The 21,372-nt window shown below is 45.0% G+C and overlaps 1 protein-coding gene across 1 annotated transcript in view; it reads left to right on the top strand.

Moving 5' to 3' along the window:
* Window positions 1-1,667: 1,667 nt before the first annotated feature.
* The window catches only part of ASB18 (ankyrin repeat and SOCS box containing 18), a 63,749-nt gene continuing 44,044 nt past the window's right edge, over window positions 1,668-21,372 (top strand). The window contains exons 1-2 of the mRNA XM_033860369.2: window positions 1,668-2,046; window positions 3,212-3,214. Of these exons, the coding sequence (XP_033716260.1) occupies window positions 1,842-2,046; window positions 3,212-3,214 (208 nt within the window). The 5' untranslated portion in view covers window positions 1,668-1,841. The remainder of the gene's footprint in view (window positions 2,047-3,211; window positions 3,215-21,372) is intronic.

Raw genomic sequence — 21,372 nt, forward strand, 5'->3', positions numbered from 1 at the left:
AGGAGGGGGTGTATTATTCAGGGCTCTCCAGAGAAACAGAACCAAGAGGATGTGTGTGCATATATATATATATTCTTAAAATAAAGGTATATATGATTTATTTTAAGAAATCAACTCACGCAATTGTCACAACCAGCAAGTCCAAAACCTGCATGTAGGCCAGCAGGCTGAAGACCCAGGAAGAATTGCAGTTCTAATTCAAAGGCCGTCTGCTGGCAGTATTCCATCTCGCTTGGGGGACATCAGTCTTTGTTCTAGGAAGGCCGTCAACTGATTGGATGAGGCCCACCCACATTATGGAGGGTCATCGGTTTTCCTCAAAGTCCACCAAATTAAACATCATCATCTCATTAAAAAAAAAAAAAAAAGAACTTCACAGGAGCATCCAGTATATGTTTGACCAGGTATCCGGGCAGTGTGGCCCAGCCAGATTCACACATAAAATTAACCATCACACAGGGAGACAAGACAAAGTAAGAAAGGGAAGAGGTAGCAAGACTGGGACACAAGGTGAAGAGGGCTCTATAAAAGCTATGTGATATATATACATATATATGTATAACTGAATCACTTCACTGTACACCAGAATATAACACAACACTATAAATCAACTATACTTCAATTTAAAACTTATTTTTAATTTTTCAAATTTTCAACTTTAAAAAAATAAATCTATGTGAGGAAAGAGGAGAGATGTCATTGAAGGGCACAAACTTGCAACCAGCAGGTAAATAAGTCCTGCAGATCTAATGCACAGTATAGTGTCTATAGACAACAATATTGTATTATGAACAGCAAACTTTCTAAGACATGAAGAAAAGTTCATTATCCCACCACAAAAAAAGAAGTCATAACTCTGCAACATGACAGAGGTGTTAGCTAACAATGGCAACCATGTTACAATATATAAATGCATCAACTCAACATGCTGTGCACCTCAAACTTACATGTATATGTTATATGTTCAATGTATTTCAATTTTAATATATCCAAAAATTAATTTTTAAGCTAAACGGCATAGCCTGGGCCCCTCAGGTCATTACAGCATACAGGCGCTGCTGGAGCAGCTGTGTTTTGTGCCCAGGTTCAGGTGGGGAGATACAGGACCACTAGAGACAGAGGTTATGGAAAAAAAGTCCACTACCCCCAGGAGTGCATAGAAACCAACATGAGTGCTTTGCACTTCCACGGGGCACAGAATTGGGTGCTTTAAGCCAAAGTTAGCAGCCTTAAGAAGTACAGAGGCTGCTGCTGATACTTCGGTTACTTTCTGGTTCACTTATGTGATGCTTTCGTCTTCTCGAGACCAGCCAGTCCATCCTGAATTTGGAAACCAAAGATTTCCCTGCATTCTCAATTTCAAGGCATGTCCAATTTATAGTCAACCAGGCTCTCTTTTTAGATGAAGTGAAGGAATACGTGGTGTAGAACGTTACAGTATGTTCCTTTCAACAGAAAAAAGGTTGCAAGCCCAGGCTCGGGAAAAGGATTTTAAGGTTTCAGGACAGAGTCTCACTTTGATAAAAGAAGATGTTGATCAGCAGTACCGACAAGAGATTTTTTTTAAAAAACACTGTCCCCTCGGCTTCTCCCACTCACAGACAGGTCTACTGCTCCCCTGTCTAGAATGATCCTTAAGTGAGGCCTTGGGGAGATTAATTCCCATCTCCCTCTGAGGAACGGGGTGGGGAGGACTGCTGGCGGGTGGCCGTTCCCAGGGCTGTAACCGGAGCCACGTTTCTTCTATTTATAGACATGCCCGCAGCCCTCTCCGCCCAGCTGCTGACTTTGGACTCAGTTGGGAAGCAGAGCAGTTTGGTCAACACACAAACGACATCACAATGTCCATCTCTGATTGCCTTCCCGATTACCCGGTCAAGTCGGATTTCGTAAATAGACTGAAGTCAGCCCTGGAAGCCAGGGATGAGGCGACAGTGAGGGATTTGATCTGTACTGAAGTTCGGCACGTGGACGCCGTGATAGAACTGGCCAACGACGACTGGATGAAGGACCCCTCGGCCCAGCTGCCCCCCGGGGTGCTCCTAGGTAACTGCGATGAATCCGCTGCTTCCCCATCGTGTGCACAGGGTGGGGTGGGGAACATTCGGGGGTGGAAGGGCAAATGGTTGAAAAAGGCGAATGATACGTGCCCAGCTGTATGATTCGTATTTATATACATATGCACTGTGTGTATATACGTATACTGTATATATACATGTACCTAGTATATATCTGTATATATATACATAGTATATGTCATAGTATATATATATATATCATAGTATACACATATTTACTGTATTTACTATACAGTACATAGTAAATATACATATACTATGTAAATATATACACAGTAAATATGTATATATGTACTATGATATATAGATCTATACTATGATCTACACTATGTGTCTATATATACACATACACACACATATATATACACACAGTATGTTACATAGGCAACAACTAAAGTGCAATATACAAAAAATTTAAAAAGAGAAAAATTAAACCGTGGCACCGTCATCCCGACCCAGCACCTCTTTTCGTTTCTCCACTTTTCTCCAAGCTAGTCTATTTGCATGTGTAAATTTCCTCTCCTTATAACCGTGTGGTAGATAATAAGTTTGTGTCCTGTTCTGTTGAGTTAATACACCTAAAGTACTTTCCATATTGCTACATGTCTTCTTAATTTCAATCACCTATTGAGGTGATTAATGACAAAATACTTAAACCAAACGCCTGCAAGAGGGGGCTGTGTGTTTACATCTTTACTACTATCAGTAATGCTATAATTAGCGTCTATATTAGCATTCATATGCTTTTTTCTTATTCAGCGTTCTGTCCTTAGGATAAATTCTTAGGAGCTGTATTACTGGGACAAGGATAACAAATGTTCCAAATTGTTTTCTGAAATGATTTCTATTCCTCCTGATAGCGAGTGTGTGTCACATCACACCCTGAACATTATGGGCGGTTAATATTCATATTTAAATCTCCAGTTTAGTAAGTGCACCCTGGTCATTCTCCACTGCCTGCTCGTCCATCCTTTTATGTTTGTTTTTTAACATCTTTATTGGAATATAATTGCTTTACAATGTTGTGTTAGTTTCTGCTGTATAACAAGGTGAATCAGCTATATGTATACACGTATCCCCCTATTCCTTCCCTCTTGTGCCTCCCTCCCACCCTCCCTATCCTACCCCTGTAGGTGGTCACAAAGCACCGAGCTGGTCTCCCTGTGCTATGCAGCTGCTTCCCACTAGCCATCCATTTTATATTTGGTAGTGTATATATGTCCATGCCACTCTCTCACTTCGTCCCAGCTTCCCCTTCCCCCCAACCTTTCTTTACTGCTCAGAACCAAGTCTTATCTGTAGGGTTTGGGTTTTCTTTGTAGACCTTTTTACATGTGGGCCCTTGTCTAGTCAGGTCCTTGGGCAATATCTCCTCATTTTTTTATACCTTTTTGGTCATTTTGTAGGTCTCCTTCACATAACATGTGTATAATCCCGTTGTCATATTTGCTGAAAATGATATCCCTGACCACAGCTTAACTGTTCACTGCATCGTGCTAATTCTAGCTTGTCAGATGTGCCCTCCACAACGTTAGTCTTGACTCCTAAGGAATGTTCAGGGCTCCCCTCCCCCCACTAGACAGACTCCTTCCCAACACATGTGAGTGCATGCACACACGCGTACCACTGCACACACAAGGCACAAACACACACGTGCACAAACACATGCTCACACACCCAGGAAGGACACCAAAAGGGAACGTGCCTGGGACGTTGGTGCTGGCAAGTGGAGCTTTAATGTGATGAAGGGACAGATCAGAGACTGGAACTTCTAAGGCGGTCTACTCCCCTGTGATGTGGGTGCACCCCCGGTGCTGTCTCTCACTGGTGGTGTAAACAAGCTGCGGAAGGCTTTAGGGAGAAACCGGCTCCTGCTTCTTCTTTTCCTTGGTTTTCCTAATATCTGGGGCGCCGATCAGGGTGAGGCCCCAGGAGGCATGAGCCCAGAGAGCACCACACCTCTCTTCAGACCTTAGCTCTGCCTGCATGGGCAGGGGTCCTCACCGAGACAGCACCTGGTACACGCAGCAATCCAGGAGCCTGCCCTGGGGTGCGGAGGGGACTTTGAAATCCTAAACTGCGCTTTGGCCGGGAGTGTTGAGCTCTGCATTTTGCATGTGCACTCCAGACCCACCCTGCCCGCTGCCCAGTGCCTGCCCATGAGGTGCTCTTATGAGTCACATCATCCTGGCCCACGCTCTCTGACCCCCATTGGGTGTAGCTAACGCAAGGTGCTGCAAGGAGCGGGGAGGGGAGGGTATTTGCTCTGGGGACCCCTCCCTGCCAGATCATCGCTGCGATTTGGCTTCACCATTGGGCTGAAGGCTCAGCTCCTGCGTGGCACCTCCTACCTCCCTCCTTGCCCCTTCAGACACAGGGAGGGGGGCTCCCACGGTGGCCCTGGGGACCCCAGCTGGCTTCCCTGGCCCTGCCCGCCTTTGCTACGCCCTGGAGTTGCGCCGTCTGCTTTCTGCTGGGATTCTGACTGGAGCAAGTGCCCACTCATCACAGCCCCTTTTACAAGCCCATCCCAGCAGGTTGGGGATTTGTGTATTTGGAGCCCCTGAGTTAAAATATCATTTCTTGTCCTTTAACAACAGCCCTAATCTGTTCTTTAGATTCATTTATTAAATAGCATAAGTGTTTTCACAGTAGGACACGTCATCAGTGTTACACATTAATATAAATTACAGGTAACATCTTACTATTTTAAATGAACTACGTGAAAAGCTAATGATGTGGTAATATTTTTCTTTCAGTATTAATAACATATTTTTTATTAATCCAAGATAAAAATCTAGTCTTTCCAACAAAAACTAAAATAAAATATCATTTCTTTTCACATTACTAATTGCCCTGCACCGTCTTTACTGTCCCCACCACTTTACTAAACACTTGAAACCAATGAAATCTGTGTTAAGAGTGTCCCGTTCCCTCCCACGAAGAACCTGTATGTTCTAAATCGTATCGTGTCTACTTCTCCCTGCCGAACGGCACAATTCAGGACGAGAACAGGTCGATGCTGCTGACATCTTGTCAGGACTTGGGCTTGTTCTGGGTTGTTTTTGTTTCGGGATGATGGTAACTGAATGATTAAGCCTGTGACCTCAGGACACATACTGTTGCCAATGATTTTATTGCAGGGGAAGCAGGCTGGGCTTGAAACCGGGGTAGAGATGCAGCACGCTCACACCTGCATTGGGGGGCCGCCTCTCTGGCTAACATGTGAGAGTAGGATTTGAAGGAAACAAGAAAGGTTAGGAAACAAGATCTAGTTAGGAGGTGATTGAAGGCAGTCACTCAGGTGAGAGATGACAGGGTCTAAACCAAGAGAGTGGGGTACACACAGAGATAAAGGCGAGAAATGACAAAGCTGAGAAATGATGGGAAGGGGTTGGGGGTGAGTAGAGGATAGTGCCACCGATCCAGACAGAAATCAGGGGGCTCTGTGACTGTGACAAAGTTTGAGCCTTTGCTATGAGCCTGGCAGTAATGAGGGGAGGATAGAAACAGGAATAACACACAGGACTGCCTCCCAGGAGTTCAGAATCCAGCCTGTGTCATCACAGGTAGGCTATCAGGTGCTTCAAGTAGCCTTGGAGTGAGACGCTCCAGAGGGAAGCTTGGGCTCTGCCACAAACGAGCTGTGTGACCTCAGGGAAGTCACTTTCCCTCTCTGAGCCAGTGCCTTTACTTATTAACTAGTTCTTGAGATTCCATTAGTGATTCCCAAACAGAGGTCCCTGAACAAAGCTCCACGGGGGAGGTGCCCGGAGAACCACGCTGTCAGAGAATACGCAAGGGCAGGTTAAAGGCTGGCTGTGGCTTCACCACCACCAGGGGGACGGGTGGCTTGCAGATGCGCCTTGGGCAACGCTGGCTCAGATCACTGTTGAGGCCCCTTCCATCTCCAGGCTTCTCTGAGGCCGTGATCCCAAAGTCTCCCTGTCTCAGCCCAAAATGGAGCGAGGCCTCCTTTCTCCTGAGTACGGGAGTGAATGGGCTCGTTCTCGGGGGGTAATTGTGAGTCATGGGGGAACAGCCCTGAGAGAAGCAAGAGCTGTTTGCATTCAGACATACACGTGGGGTCTTTAGAACGTGTGAAGAGGGGTCAGAACTTGTAGCAGCACCTTGAAGGGCAGCCCACATTGGGAATGGATACTGGAATTTCAGTCCTCCTGAGGAGGAAGGTGAAGATGAAAGGATGATGATGACCAAGAAGACAGGGCCGGGCCCGGCGAGGGGCAGGGGCTGCAGGTGCCCACCCCGGCCAGGAGAAGGCAGAGCCGAAGGTCAGGTTGAAAAGGCTTTTTGGGGAAAGGGGAGGAAGAGTTGTCCATCCCAAGGACAACGCTTGTTCAAAGAACTCTGAGTATTGTTCACAAGATGACAATTTGCAAAACTAAGAAGAAGAAAAGTGGGCTTCCCTGGTGGCACAGTGGTTGAGAGTCCGTCTGCCGATGCAGGGGATGCGGGTTCGTGCCCCAGTCTGGGAAGATCCCACGTGCCGCGGAACAGCTGGGCCCGTGAGCCATGGCCGCTGAGCCTGCATGTCCGGAGCCTGTGCTCCGCAACGGGAGAGGCCACAACAGTGAGGGGCCCGCGTACCGCAAAAAAAAAAAAAAAAAAAAGAAAAGTAACAATTCTTTCTGCTTGTCAACATAAATATACAAGGACCTTGCTTCTCTCAGTGAGATCTCCATGCTTGTGTGTGAGCTTATTACTCCCACCAAATAGAGCAGAAAAAATAATTATTATTTATTTATCTGCAGCCATGTCACATCACAATAAAACCATAGGGAAAAGAGGTACCAGCCAAAAAAATGGCAGGAACGACTTGTTCTGGAGAACCCCTCAGGTATACACGGGTCCCCTTAAGGAGGGCAGAGGGCAAAGGAACTTAAAAATTCAGCCCCAGCAGGTAGTGGGTCAAAGTACGGAATGTACCCTCCCTGCCTGGCCACGAGGAAGAAGAGTGGTCCTCAATCAGGATTCCTCTAAAGACGCAACTCACCTGTGCCCTTGTGAAGCCACCTGCTCTCCTGCAAAGATGTACTTCGGATGCCCTGTGGGATGCTGGGAAGGGCATGGAGGTCTCTAACAGATGATCAGCCCTCTCCCTGCTAGTCAGACTGAGACTGGCCCGCTGTGAGGGACCCGGGAAGGAGGCCTGGGACTGGGGCACAGCAATCTCTCTCATTCTCTCCCTGTGTGTGTGTGTGTGTGTGTGTGTGTGTGTGTGTGTGTAATGAGAGGAACAGAGCTGAGGCCCCAGCTCATCCACAATCTGCTCCCCCATCTTTCCCACCTACCCCCTCCCAACAAGAACCTTCCTGCCAGGACGACACCCAAATCCCAGGGCTTGTCAGGACCTCCCCTGCCTCCTCGGTTCACCTAGGCCATGCCCTCCTTCCAGACCCCACACACGAGGGCCCCCCTGCACACCCGACCCACAGACCCACCACTTCCCTCCACAAGAGCACAAAGCCCTCAGTCTCCATCAGTTTCCGAAACACGCAACCTCGCCGGGCTAATTTTTTTTATTTATATATATTTTTTTGCGGTACGCGGGCCTCTCACTGTTGTGGCCTCTCCCGTCGCGGAGCACAGGCTCCGGACGCGCAGGCTCAGCGGCCATGGCTCACGGGCCCAGCCGCTCCACGGCACGTGGGATCTTCCCGGACCGGGGCACGAACCCGCGTCCCCGGCATCGGCAGGCGGACTCCTAACCACTGCGCCACCAGGGAAGCCCCCTCGCTGGGCTAATTTTTATACCCACTGAATATTTCATTCTCAAATATGGCCTCGTCGAGGGCAAGACCCTTGCCTGGTATCCAGAGCCTGGCTCAGGGTCTTCGCCCTGATAAGTGTTCAAACTCTGGGTGCCCTGGCTGCATGGGTTGGCCAAGCTCTTTTGCTAACATTCACCCGGGTGGACACAGACTGCGTTTCCACAGACATGACTGGGATGAGTCTTTCTGCAAAGAAAGATTCGATTCTACTTTCTGCTAAAGGCAAGTCTCTACTGTTGAATATTAGCAACAACGGCATTACTCGTCCTCGCCCCTTTGCAGTGCCTATCATCTCACTAACCAGCGAGCACACAGCAAGGGAGAAAGGGTGGCGGGGGAGGGGTGGCGAGACCCCGCTTGCCCCCCAAACACATCAACTGTACAATTTGGTAACTGGCGTAATCAAACTACTTAAGAAACAACTGATTACTAATTGCTATTATTAAGGATGTCAGCATTCCATGATTTTGCTGCTGATATCTTATGTACAAGTCAAGATGCTACTTGAATTCTTGATTGAAATAGAAAACTAGAGGCATTATGGTGTGTTTGGGGTAATGGTATTTAAGCATCTGGAGGCAAGTTAAAGAAATACTAATTGGGTTTTTATTAAGAGATCTCACCCAGCAGCAAGTATAGGTGGGGAACGAGTGTGGGTGAACGTGGGATGGACATAGACCCAGTGGGTCCGTTGGCAGGATTTAACTGTTCATTCAACCAGCTTGACGCTGAGCGCACTGTGCCATCCGAGGTACACCTACTCCCTTTGTCCCTGTGTGCGGAGGGGAGCATCGCCCACGGAAAACCCAACAGCTGAACGTCAGCTGAGTAAGCACAACCCTGCCTTGGAGGACTCACATTTGAACCAATGACAAGTGTGTGTACGTTGCTGGTGTCATGGATACAGCAAGAGATTAATGGGGAGGTGACCCTGGCTCTCCCACGGGCTGAGTGGTCTTGAACCTTGAACCTGTGTGGTCAGTCCATCTCTCTGAACCCTAATTTCCTCATTTAAAAATATGGGATCAGTGGGGTCATCTCTCAGGGTGTTTCCAAAAGGGACGAACTAGGGTTCTAAGAACAACGACTTGTGTTTATGGAGATTAACAAAACCCCGCTGCCTTCACAACACCTTCAGGTGTCGTGCACCCTGGCAGAGGCCTGTGTAGACTGGGCCCCAACTTCAAAGGAACGGCTGGCTCCAGGCCAGATGGGCAGGGAAGGTATCGCCTGGTGGGAGGCTGGTTTACGAGCTCGAATCACCGAAGACCAGCAGCCTTGCACAGGGCCAGTCCTGTTCTTGTTGTTAGGAGACTAAGTCTGAAGACCAGAGCTTGTTAGCACTGGAGCCAACCGCAAGTGGGGGCAAAGATGGAGGAATCACATGCAGTGAGCACTTCTCTTAGGTATGCGTTTCCCAAGGACTATTATCTTTCCCAGCTGAGAAAAATGAGGCTCAGAGAGGGTGAGTTCCACACCTCAGATGCCACAGCCGGAGGAGGTGGAAATCCAGAGCTCTTCCTGGCACTCCTTAATGCCTGTAATTGTCCTGTGGCTGCATTATACAGATGGGGACACCAAGGCTCACATGTGTTCCCTTACTGGGCAACAGCCAGGTAGGAACAGCACACAAACCGGGTATGTTTTCTGAGTTGTAGTCAAGGGTTCTTGACACATACCCACCCAGAGATGTGTGGTAGGAAGATCCATGAAAAACGTCCCCACTGAGGCTGTGACAACCGTTCGACTTTACGTCAGACACACACACACACACACACACACACATGCACACAACATCAATAGCATGGAGTCCATCGCTTCAAATCATTCAAATAAGAGTATTAAGAAAAAACATGGATGAATGAACGGGGCGCTCGGCTGCAGAATAAAAACAAAAATGGGAAGCAGGAGGTCAGTGATGACAGGGAAGGATGGAGAGGCAAGAGCTCTGCCGTCTCGGCTGCAGCCCTGATCAGAGCGTGTGGGGGCAGGGAGACCCTGCTCGAAGCAAAATGAAATTAAACCTTTCTAAGTACTTATAAATCAGCACCTAATGACACCATCCCACCACCAGCCGGAGCATTGCTCTTATTACTTTGATTCACAAGCCAGGAAAAGATCCGGAATTATGCACAAATTATTGTCCCATCTTCTTAATTAACGCTGATTGCAAAATTCTTGCTAAAGTCCTTGCTAACAGACTCAATTATGCGCTGCCTGAATTGATTCACCCAGATCAAGTGGAGTTTATTAGAAATACACTTTCCTACAATAACATCAGATTATCTTTGAATATAGTTAAATTATTTAGGAATAAAATGGCTCCAGCAGCATCCCTTGTTTTAGCTTCAGAAAAAATATCTCCCACCACCTAGAATGAAGATATTCCTTTGCTTTCTGCCAGACACACACCCTAGGCTCTATTTTCTCAGGAGCAGGTTGAATTGCTGTGGTGAGATGAGATATATGGCTTTGAGCTAATGGTCCAGCTTCAAAGCATATAGGCAGGAAGAAATATCCGACAGGGTCAAGTCTCAGCTCCCCCCAGTATGAACCGTCACTGCCTGTGGAACACAGTGAAATTGCAATTAGGCTAAATCAGGATATTTTCAGAATCAAAATTGAGAAACAGGTTAATAAAGACATAATGTATGCTGATGACATACTTCTATTAGCATCACTCCCCAGCACACTGGAGAGTTTTGAAAGAACAAAAAGAAACGAGGATAAGAGGGAAGAGGCTTTTCTACCTTTTTCCAGGATGATGGTGGTTCCTGCAATGGTGCACTCTGCTGAGGATAAACATTCCAAAGAAACGAATTGGAAATGGCAAATGCACTACCTATAGCCTGGTACCAAATACCAAATTGAAAAGCTGGATATTGAACAGGGTCTGGGCTTGTCCTAATCACCACATCCTGGCACATAGTAGGTGTGTAATAAATATTAACAGACCAAAAAACATATGGAGGACACAAAATCTCCTGGGTTGGCCCTGGAAAGATGAACGTGTTCTTGACAGGCTGGGATGGAAAGGAAGTTATTCCAAACTGAGGGAGCAAAGGGAGCAGATGTGGAGCACACAGTCTGCACTCAGGGAAGTAGGCGCTGGCTGGAAATAGGGTGTGTTAGTCAGGGGAGAGGGAGGAATATCTGGGCAAGCACTTTGAGACTGCATTGTACTGTGTGAGGCCACAAATCCTAGACATAGGCATTTACACTTAAATGCAAAGGCAGTGAGAAGCCACTGAGCAATGGAATGAGATCATCTAATTTGGAAAAAAATGAAAAACTCCTACATATGTAGGAAGGATAGAGGTGGAGAGACTGGTGCCGGGAGTCATGGCTAGCTGCACACACCCACTCCCCCTCCTCCTTTACCAATAAAGTCCCTATGACAACACCATGTGCTGTCATAAGGTGGAGAAAAAGCAACATTTCCCCACCTCCCCTGAAGCCAGGGCTGGCCTTGTTCAAGTCAATAATGGACTGAACAGCAGATCAAAGATGACGGGAGAAAGAGTCAGTGAATTTGAAAACAGATCAATAGAGAGTATCCAGTCTGAAGAACAGAAAGTAAAACGATTGAAAATAAAATGAACAGGGACTGTGGGACAATATAGAAGGTCTGACACATTCAACCAAAGTCCAAGAAAGAGGATGGAGCAGAAAAAATATTTAAAGAAATAATTACCAAACGTTTCCCAAATTGGATGAAAGATAGAAACTTACAGATTCAAGAAGTTTAGCAAACCCAAAGCAGGATAGGCATCACAGGAGACAAATGTGTGCCTGGTGTCTGGATGCTCTGTTGGCTGCTGTTCAGTCAAACTTGTCTTGAAAATAAAGAGCACATTTCATTGCAGTGAAGGGAGGGAAAAAGGTATGCAGAGAAAAAGACGCAATAACAGCTTCTTATTTGTGGGTGCATGTAACTCTCCTTTTCACAAGCCTGCAGTCGTTCCCTACTGCCTACAGCAAAGGTCGGCAAACTATGACCCTAGGGCCATCTACCTGTTTTTATAAATAAAGTTTTACTGGAACACGGCCCTGCTCATTCATTTACACAGTGTCCATAGCTGCTGTCATACTACAATGGCAGAGCTGAGTAGTTGCCACAAAGACCATATAACGTACAAAACCTAAAATATCTATCTGGCACTTTACAAAAAGGTTTGGCAACCCCTGTCCAACAATGTACAGTTGCAATTTTATAGCAGGCGTCCAAGAGTCCAAAAGATGTGCTGTGAACTAACCCACCCCACCATCTCTCCCACATCCTTCACCCACCCTGTACACCTGGGACTCTGATCAATAAAGACACGACTCATAGCTCAGTGGGGAGTAGGGGCTGCTCTGCAAAGTGTTTGCCATGAAAATTGACAGTGAACATTTAGAAACGCTGACAGCAATTTGACAATTAATATAACACCCACGTGTGTGATTACTGGACTTGTAATTATGCCCTTTTTCCATTTTATTCTTTCCTGTAATTAATTTTAATTGTATTTTGAAAGAGAATCACTCTGAGACAAACTGGGACCAAAAAAAAAAAAACATCCTTGGTCCTTCACCTGATGTGGTTGAGAAACCCTGGTCCGAACCAGGCCTCAGTGATACCCCCAGGCCCTCTCTCCCCTCTTGGCCTTGGGGCAGGCCTTCTCTGATCTCCTGTCTTCACGTGCTCTGACAACATGCCCACCCGTCCTTCCAGGTGGCCCAGGAGCCTCGGGGTTCACAGTTGGGTGCCGTTTGCCTTGCAGGGTATTTGCTGGGGATCCACACCTTCGAGGGGGAGGGGAGAAAGAGGGATTGGCCGGTGACCCAGGCCCTGCCATGCCTCGGCCAGCCCCAAGGGGAGCTTTGGAGCTGATCCACGTATCATGGTTTTCCCACATGGGGTCACAGTGGCAGGACCTGTCTACCGGTACCCATCAGTCACTGGATCTGCCACGTCGAGAAGCGTATTCTGGAGTAAGACGCCTCTCTACCCAGAAGGAGCACACAGCTGGGGCAACAAGTCCTCCCTAACAGTGGGGTCTGGGCAGCACACCTCTGTGTCCACCAAAGGTCTTGGCCCTGCCGTGCACCTTGGCTCTGATCCCTCAGACCTACTCTCTGCGGCTTGCATCTTCCCCAGATCCCCGCCCTGCTCTCCCGAGCGCCCACCTTCCAGACTGCACCCTGGGCCCCACCAACACAGCCCTGAGGCCAGGGACACCTGTCTGCCTTTTGCTCAGAATAAAGGGACACTCATCCCCCACCACAGGCCAAGAGGAGGAGACATACACCCTCAGGGGCCATGAGCCATCTTTTCCTTCAGTTCCCTCTGTGCTTAGCTCAGATGCCACCTTCGGAGAAAGCCCGTCCTACCCCTACTTCCTGTCACTCTGACACCTTACCTGATGCGTTCTCATCTTCACACCTGTACCCCTATCGATCAGTGATCTCACTCCACTTGCCAGCTAACAGCCTCCTTGTCTGTCTCTCCCACAAAGTGTAACCCTCCTTAAAGGCAAGGATTTCTACTCTGAGTCTCCACAGGCCTCTAGTACCTGAAAAATGCCCCTTATGTGTACACTCACTACAGAATAATTCCAAATGGTATAGAAATGTACCCTTCCACCTGCAAACTCTGAAAATACCAGTTTCACTAAACACTTCCAAAACTTGATTTTTTAAAAACCTTTCACAACTGGATGGGTAAAAAAGATGTTTTCTTTTAACTTGTGTTTCTAATTAGTAAAAATGGACATTGTGTATATGTTTAGTGGTCATTTCTATTTCTTATCATGCTCTTTTCCTATTTTTCTGTTGGAAATTCAAAGTTCGCATTCTTTGCAAACCGAAACATAAGGACAATGAACTTTAAGTGCATCAGACACCACTGGGCTCGCTTTGGTCTGTGCACACTTGCAAAGTAACCAAAGGACTCCACCAGAAGCAACCCCCCTCCTCAACTACAGGACCAGTAAACTTCTCATTTCTCGAAGGGAAGTAAAGGATGATAGGGCATAACCGTCGGACCGAACCAACTTCAGGAGAGAAGTATTTTGCTCCCCGTGTGAGATTCATAAAAAACAATCAGTCTGAACAAGCAATTTGTCTCAAGAGGCAGGAGCTGCAATTTTATCATGTAATTAAATCCCCATGACAGTTGTAAAGAAACTTCGTCACCTTTATCAGGGAGAACTTCAATGAGAGGCTTTCCAGCTCCATCACCAGAGTCCATAAGTGTCCTTCCAGGGCTGTTTACTCGTGGCTGTGCCTGCCGAGGTCCGGGCTGCCCCACCTCCCGCTCAGCCACAGAGGTGGGCAGTGCTCAACGGCACCTTTGCTTCTGAGCTCCCGGAAAAGCCCTCCTGGGCCCCGCTGAAAGCAGCACTTGACCTTTGGATGAGATGGCATTCGTGATGAGAAGTGACCACGCTGCTTTGCAGGAGCTGCACCAGGCTGGGTAGCGCTGTCGGGAAAATAAGTTAGCGAGGTGTCGTCCCCCGGTATCGTACTCTTCCACATGACGGGAATGAGATTTCTCAATAATGTGAAATGAGTACAGACAACTTAATTCATTATTAATAGATACACTTGATCTGAGGAAGTAAAATGTTTTAATGTTTTGTTAAATGAGGTGTGCTGTGCTAACATTGTTATTTGGAGAGAAGGTTAGGATACGTTCATATTTTTGGATGTTAATGTCTGTGTGACTAACTCTGGTGAATGGGTGGGTGGGTGTGTCCTGGGCTCTTAAAAGCAGAGCCTCACATGCCGGCTCAGCTTATTATTTTTTAAAAATGTTTTAATATTTTTGGGTGAATTGCTTCTTTCACTTACGTAGTATTTTCTCTTTTTTTATTAAAGTATAGTTGATTTACAATGTTGTGTTAGTTTCAGGTGTACAGCACAGTGATTCAGTTATACATGTATATATATATTCTTTTTCAGATTCTTTTCCCATAGAGGTTATTACAAAATATTGAGTATACATAGTTCCCTGTGCTATACAGTAGGTCCTTATTGTTTATCAATTTTATATATAGTAGTGTGTATATGTTAAGGTTAAATCCCTCATTTAGCCCTCACCCCACCTTTCCCCTTTGGTAACCGTAAGTTTGAAAAAATGTTGTAATTTTAAAAAGCTAAGGGAGTAGGGATGAAGGAGGAGTGGGCTTTAGAAATTAAATAAGGAGAGTGAGGGTCAAAAAAGGTGTGAAAGTAAATCCAAGGTAAGACCTGGGGCCAGTGCCAGGCGGTGGGAACATTGAATTTAGTCTGTCGGATTTAGTCCATGGCCATTTACAGAAACAATTCGGGTAGGAAGCAGAATATTGATCAGGATAACAGGATGCATTCGTTTGTTTGAGAAAGTAATCAGAATCTCATTATGTCCCCAACGGGAATGACTTCCTGGCCTAGTGTTCCCATTTACTTGGACGCTTGACCCCAGAAGGAAGCTAGATATTTGCCCAATGGCCTAGGAAAGATTCCACACAGTTGCCCTTTCCCAAGAGCACAAGGAAACTCTACCTCGTGGCCCAAACACATGGGCAGTCACGGCCCTGGATAACCAGCCTGACCCTGTAACAAACACACCAGCCCCACATTTCAGGCTCTGCTGGGTTGTTCCACAGAACATCACCAGAGCTCATCCTCAGATGCTTCTGAGGAAAAGGAAATCATTCATCAATTCAGTGGCAAGATGCAAAGATCCTGATATTGCGTGAAAATAATAATTACCATTTGAACGCTACCATTTTTATCTCATTATCATTTTAAGGTGGATTTTTTTTTTTTGTCTCATTTGATGGAGAAGCAAAAATTCCCCCTTGTTAGCTACCAACGCTACGAGACTTGGTATGGAGAACCAGTTTTGTGTCTCCCATGGGCAAAACATTATGCTTATAAGTCCCCAAAATATTGTTTACAAAAGTATATTCAGGACTTGAGGACACAGGAAGGGGGAAGGGTAAGCTGAGACGAAGTGAGAGAGTGGCATGGGCATATAGACACTACCAAACGTAAAATAGATAGCTAGTGGGAAGCAGCCGCATAGCACAGGGAGATCAGCTCAGTGCTTTGTGACCACCTAGAGGAGTGGGATAGGGAGGGTGGGAGGGAGACGCAAGAGGGAGGGGATATGGGGATATATGTATATGTATAGCTGATTCACTTTGTTATACAGCAGCAACTAACACACCATTGTAAAGAAATTATACTCCAATAAAGACGTTAAAAAAAAAAAAAGTATATTCACATCCAGTGGACTACCTGGCAAGCTAGGTAGAGAGATTTAGTCTGTTCATTGAATCATCCAGATAAAATTTGGATATCCTCTTCTGCTTGCATTTTTGTCTTCTCCTAAGTTCACTCCACACTCTGCAATAAAAGGCCTCAGCAATTAAATTTCTTTACAAATGGGTTTCCTCCATCAAATAGGTACCATCAGAAACTTCATCTGAAACACTAAAAGTATTCAACATATTGATGTGGAGAAAATTGTATTCATCAGAACCCCTCTCTTTCACGAAGGGCACTGTATTTGTTCTTGACCAGCTCTGTGAAGCTGAAACTAGCAAGGCCTGAGAATGTGTGGAACCACACTGAAAGGGAGATCAGGGAGGAAGATTGCAGTGTTTGCGCCAGAGAGCAGGGAAGCGGAGATGGAGGAGACTCGTGGGACAAGCCTGTACAAACCGTGATAGACCCCTTCACATCCTCAGTATAGTTACCCAACTCGCTAAGTAATATTGTTTGTTGGCTAACTTGAAAGCAAACAAACCAACCAGAAAAAAAATTCAGTGAGCTAACTTTGTGCCACAGGCAGGACAGAGCACACACATTCGAGCAGACACAGAAGTGGGGAAACACGAGGAGGCAAAGCACAGGGGTGTTCAGGGTTCTAGGGAGGACTCTGGGTTGCACAAAACCAAGGGTCCCAGTGAGTAAGGGAACTCAAACGGACACAAATTACTCTATACAGGCATGCTTTGAGGGTTTTAAAATAAAGTCAAATAATTTGCTGCACTTAGGCCACCTAAAGTTAGGTATAAACGTCACCACATCCATACCATGGCTACCTCTGAGCTTAAAAACAAGAAAGAGAAAACTCGGGGCTTTCCTGGTGGCGCAGTGGTTGGGAGTCCGCCTGTCAATGCAGGGGACACGGGTTCGATCCCTGGTCCGGGAAGATCCCACGTGCCTCAGAGCAACGAAGCCCGTGCACCACAACTACTGAGCCTGCGCTCTAGAGCTCTCGAGCCACAACTACTGAGCCCACGCGCCTAGAGCCCGCGCTCCGCAACAAGAGAAGCCACCACAATGAGAAGCCCGCGCACCACAACGAAGAGTAGACCCCTCTTGCCGCAACTAGAGAAAGGCCCGCACGCAGCAACAAAGACCCAGCGCTGCCATAAATAAATAAATAGATAAATAAATAAATAAAATTTTTAAAAAAGAAAGAGAAACCTCTAGTGCCAGAAACGAGGGGACCCCCGGCAGTGAGTGGCAATTTCAACCAAGTGATTCACGGGGACAACAGGATCCTATGGACCTGGGATGTTGGTTTCACCCACCAATTTGATACCCACTCGTCCACGTGTTCACTCGAATCATCAGGAAGCAAATTATACAGGATCAGGCTGGAAACAGATTCTGGTCTTCCCTTGTGAGCAATGGTTCTCAACCTTGGCTGTATGTTAGAAGCACCTGGAAAGCTTCTAACCCCCCTGATGCCCACGCTGCCCGCTCCAGCCCATTACATCAGAATCTCTCAGGCTGGGATCCAGGCATCAATGTTTTTAAAGCTCCTCAGTGATCCCACTCTACAGCTGCTGCTTTTTAGGGACCATGTCTATTATTTCTCCAGTTCAAGTTTTTTAGCAATATTTTCCTAAACAAAGACCCATATTTTTCCATCTTCTCTAAAAGGTTTTCAACCTTCGATTACAGGTTGAAATATTCATACCTATGCCTACATCTCCTTGCATATTAATGAGATAACCATGACACAAAAGAAAATTCTTTGAGTCCACCCTCACTTCTTCCTAGTGACCCACAGAGCTCCAGGTACCCCCACTTCCTTTTCTAAATACTCCCAACCAATCCTTTTCATGATCCATTTAGGGATCTTGCCCAGAACTGACGTCAATTCAGACTTGAAGAATCAAGTTCTTTTCCTATTTGAAAACGAAAAGTCTAGTCTTCTGGTCCTTCTTCTGTTTTATCTCAGTTTCTCAAAGATTTTGACAATTGCAGAGAAAGTTCGTACGCAAATTCACCCTTGGAAGAAACTGAGTTTTCTTATGGACTGAAGTAGGCAGAGAAGATAAGACTTGAGTTACGTCTTGAAGGCTATGCGTTGCCTTTTAAACAAGCTGAGAAGGATGAGGATGATAAAAATGAGATACGAATGGCTTGATCCAAGCAAGGTTTTGATGGGCAGAATTGGTGTGCAGCAGGAAAGGAGGAGCCCAACCAAGAGAGCTGGGTGAGGAAACAGTGTTACTCACATAACTAAAGGACATCGTTCAGCTGGTGGGAAGGAAGATAAAGAACTCCTGTGTGTTGGGGTCCGATGGTCACTGCTTTTTTCCATGTGATCTTCTTTATCGAGTTATGATTAACACACAATATTACATTAGTTTCAGGTGTATAACATAGTGATTCGGTATCTTTATACATTATGAAATGTTCACCACAATAAGACCAGTTACCATGTGTCACTATAAAAAGTTGTTACAATATTATTGACTATATTCCCTGTTGTATTATTACATTCCCTTGACTTATTTATCTTATAGCTGGAAGTTTGTACCTCTTAGTCTCCCTTAGCTATTTTACCTGTCCCCTCCACCCCTCTCCCCTTTGGCAACCACCAGCTTATTCTCTGTATCTACGAGTCTGTTTCTGTTTTGTTTTGTTTTGTTTTTGGCTTCTACATGTAAGTGAGATATTACAATATGTGCCTTTCTCTGTCTAACTTATCTCACTTAGCATAATAGCCTCCAGGCCATCCAAGTTGCCCCAAAGAGCAAGATTTCATTCTTTTTACGGCTGACTAATATTCCGTTGTAAACACACCACATCTTCTTTATCCAGTCATCTCTGGATGGACACTTAAGTTCCTTCCGTATCTTGACTGTTGCAAATAGTGCAGCAACCAACATAGAGGTACATATATCTTTTCTAATTAATGTGTTTTTTTTCCTTCAGATAAATACCTAGAAGTGGAATTGCTGGATCATATGGTAGTTCTATCTTTAGCTCCATACAGTTTTCCATAGTGGCTGCACCAGTTTACATTCCTACCAACAGTGCACAAGGGTTCCCTTTTCTCCATGCACTCATTAATATTTGTTATTTGTGCTCTTTTTTGGTGATAGCCATTCTGACAAGTGTGAGGTGGTATCTCATGGTGGTTTTGATTTGAATTTCCCTGATGATTAATGATGTTGAGCATCTTTTCATGTGTCTGTTGGCCATCAGTATGTCTTCTTTGGAAAAATGCCTGTTCAGGTCCCCTGCCCATATTTTAATTGGATTGTTTGTTTTCTTGATATTGAGTTGTATGCATTTTTAATATATTTTGGATGTTAACTTCTTGCCAGACATATCATTGGCAAATATCTTCTTCCATTTAGTAGGTTGCCTTTTTGTTTTGTTGATGGTTTTCTTCACTGTGCAAAAGTTTTGTAGCTTGAATTGGTCCCATTTGTTTTTGTTTTTTTTTTGCTTTTGTTACCCTTGCCTTAGGAGACATATCCAAAAAACATATTGCTAAGACTGATGTCAAAGAGGTTACTGCCTATGTTTTCTTTTAGAAGTTTTATGGCTTCAAGTCATATTTAAGTCTTTAATCAATTTTGAGTTTATTTTTGTGTATGGTGTAAGAGAGTGGTCCAGTTTCATTCTTCTCCATGTAGCTGTCCAGTTTTCCCAACATCATTTATTGAAGAGACGTTTCTCCATCATATATTCTTGCATCCCTTGTTGTAGATTCATTGACCATATGTGTTTATTTCTGGGGTCTCTATTCTGTTCCACTGATCTATGTGTCTATTTTTGTGCCAGTACCATACTGTTTTAATTACTATAGTTTTGTAGTATAGCTTCAAGTCTGAGAGTGTGATATCTCCAGCTTTGTTCTTCTTCCTCAAGATTGCTTTGGCTGTTTGAGATCTTTTGTGGTTCCATACAAATTTTAAGATTATTTTTTCTAGTTCTGTGGAAAATGCCATTGGTATTTTCATGTGGTTTGCATTGAATCTATAGATTGCTTTGGGTAGTAGAACATTTCAATGATATTGGTTCTTCTAATCCATGAGCACCAAATGTCTCTCCATTTGTTTGTGTAACCTTCAATTTCTTTCCTCAATGCCTTACAGTTTTCTGAGTACAGGTCTTTTACCTCCTGAGGTAAGTTTATTCTTTCTGATGCAAATGTAAATGGGATTGTTTTCTTCATTTCTCTTTCTGATAGCTCATTATTAGTGAATAGAGATGTAACAGGTTTCTATATATTAATTTTGTATCCTGCAACTTTAGTGAATTCTTTTATTAGTTCTAGCAATTTTCGGAAGAGTCTTTGGGCTTTCCTGTATATAGTATCATGTCATTTGCAAATAGTGACAGTTCTACTTCTTCCTTTCCAATTTGAATGCCTTTTATTTCTTTTTCTTGACTAATTGCTGCGGCCAGGACTCTATGTGTTCCCTGAGAGTAAATGTGTATATTTTTTGTCTCTGAATCCCCCAAACCTAATAGCACACCCTACAACATAATATTACACAAATGATTATTGAATAAATAGGTGAATGAATGGGTTGATTTTCAGCCATTTGTGGGGGTTTTCTTGGTTTTGTTTTTATTTTACTTGGCTTTTATTTAATGTAAGAGTCACACATACAGGTCTTCTTGTTCTTTAAAACAACAACTCTGCCGTGCTGCCGTGTAGAACTAATCCCATGTCCTACTCGTGACACCAATTCTCTCTACCGTAAGCTATTTTTAAAGCTCTCACAAAGAACCAAGTCTGTTTCTGGACTACTACCCCATATCCACTGAAATCAAGCTTGAGTATTTAGGGTGCTGTTGACAAATATAGCACTTGGAAAGCTAAATTTAGCATAGAACACAGGGTGGAATGGCTCTTATCCCTGGACTCACCTCCAGGGTCCCACCCCTTTTAAATATAGCCCATGACAACATGTATCAGGTACAAAAGAATGCTCCAGTTTAAAGTACAGGCTCCAGTTGGATCCTGGATTATAGTTGCATATGAAAAGTCTTTCAGAAATGTATCTAATTACAAGCTATCGGTCTGAGAAAATAACAGGGCAGAAAGGCTATGTTTAAAGAAACGAAATACCTAAAGAATTAATATTGCTACTGAAATGAATAGAGCAATGACATAATATGGAAATGAAGAAGGAAGAGTAGATGACTTTATTCTAGTGGACGTTCCAGAAAGGAAATGGTTTCCGTAGTGTTGCTGTTTGTCATCC

The sequence above is a fragment of the Tursiops truncatus genome, chromosome 7 (genome assembly GCF_011762595.2).
Source record: "Tursiops truncatus isolate mTurTru1 chromosome 7, mTurTru1.mat.Y, whole genome shotgun sequence".
Classification (NCBI taxonomy): Eukaryota; Metazoa; Chordata; class Mammalia; order Artiodactyla; family Delphinidae; genus Tursiops; species Tursiops truncatus.